Source organism: Poecilia latipinna, unplaced genomic scaffold (assembly GCF_001443285.1).
Source record: "Poecilia latipinna isolate Pla-1442-1.1 unplaced genomic scaffold, P_latipinna-1.0 Scaffold1891, whole genome shotgun sequence".
Lineage (NCBI taxonomy): Eukaryota > Metazoa > Chordata > Actinopteri > Cyprinodontiformes > Poeciliidae > Poecilia > Poecilia latipinna.
In genome coordinates, this window is record NW_015114507.1 from 79,155 (window position 1) to 80,249 (window position 1,095).

General features: G+C 41.7%; 1 protein-coding gene across 1 annotated transcript in view; it reads right to left on the reverse strand.

Annotated features, from left to right (window-relative positions):
- Window positions 1–264: 264 nt before the first annotated feature.
- LOC106934984 (snake venom serine protease gussurobin-like) overlaps window positions 265–1,095 on the reverse strand; it is a 4,596-nt gene continuing 3,765 nt past the window's right edge. The window contains exons 6-8 of the mRNA XM_015015192.1: window positions 1,020–1,090; window positions 770–937; window positions 265–475 (exon numbers count right to left, since the gene is read on the reverse strand). Of these exons, the coding sequence (XP_014870678.1) occupies window positions 265–475; window positions 770–937; window positions 1,020–1,090 (450 nt within the window). The remainder of the gene's footprint in view (window positions 476–769; window positions 938–1,019; window positions 1,091–1,095) is intronic.

The window sequence follows — 1,095 nt, forward strand, 5'->3', positions numbered from 1 at the left end:
CTGACATGTGTAGTGTGGTTCACTAAAAAATGCCACTCCATAAATCATGCCATTGTGCATCGCTGCTCCAATGGCATGAACGTCGGCCTGTAGAAAAATTTTATCAATATATTTATTTATGTTGTAAAACAGAAAATACTTCTAATCGCTGTAGAGAGATACTGAAGAAACTTACATACCGTACCTTGCATATATGCTTGTTTGGTGTTTCAGCATCAAATATATGCCCATATGTCGGATGGATATAGGAAACCTGAACAACTTTCATGTCGACACACTGAAGTTGGGATGGAATAGCATCACTGAGGGATACTGTAGAGAAACATGAGAATCATAAACATGTTCTTCACTCAACCTTTTCTGTAGAGACAGAAACAAAGATTTTATTCTCATAACTTCAATATTTCTCTCACACCGCTTATTATTCGGGCCAGTTGTCGTTCCTCCCTCTCCTGCCAGTTTAACAGTATCGCCTCTAAAACAATGTAAAAATATAATAATGAAGAAAATTAATTGTTATGAAGAACAATGCAAGAACAAATCCATGAAGGACTTCATCCACTGACACAGGAGTGTCCACCTCCAGTCCTCAGTGACGGTGTCCTGTGTCCTTTACATGTGTCTCTGGTCCAACACACCTGAGCTAAACGGGTTCTGGTTCTGCTGGTGGCCTGATTACCTGACTCAGGTGTGCTGAAGCAGAGGCAGCAGGACTGGAAGAGTGGAGAGGGAAAACCTGAAGTCATGTTTTGATCAGAGAAAGACTTACACTTTAAGACGATTGTTGCAGTCTGGTAGCTGAGCAGGTTGGACATCTGTTACTGGGGTCTGAAGTTTCAGCAAAATGAGGCCATTTGTCCTTTGAGTAGCGTATTGGATCACCTGAATCTGCTGCCCAGCAGTCTGTGGATGAACTTTTAACATTGCTACGTTAGACCTGCAGAAAAGGTTAGATTATAATGAACACAAAGAAAACCTGATCATCTGCAGATAAAAATGTCTTCATGTCTGTTTCCTACCATCCTGGCTTCCAGCAGTGAGCTGCAGTCAGGATCCACTGAGAATGGATCAGGGATCCTCCACAGTGAATCCTTT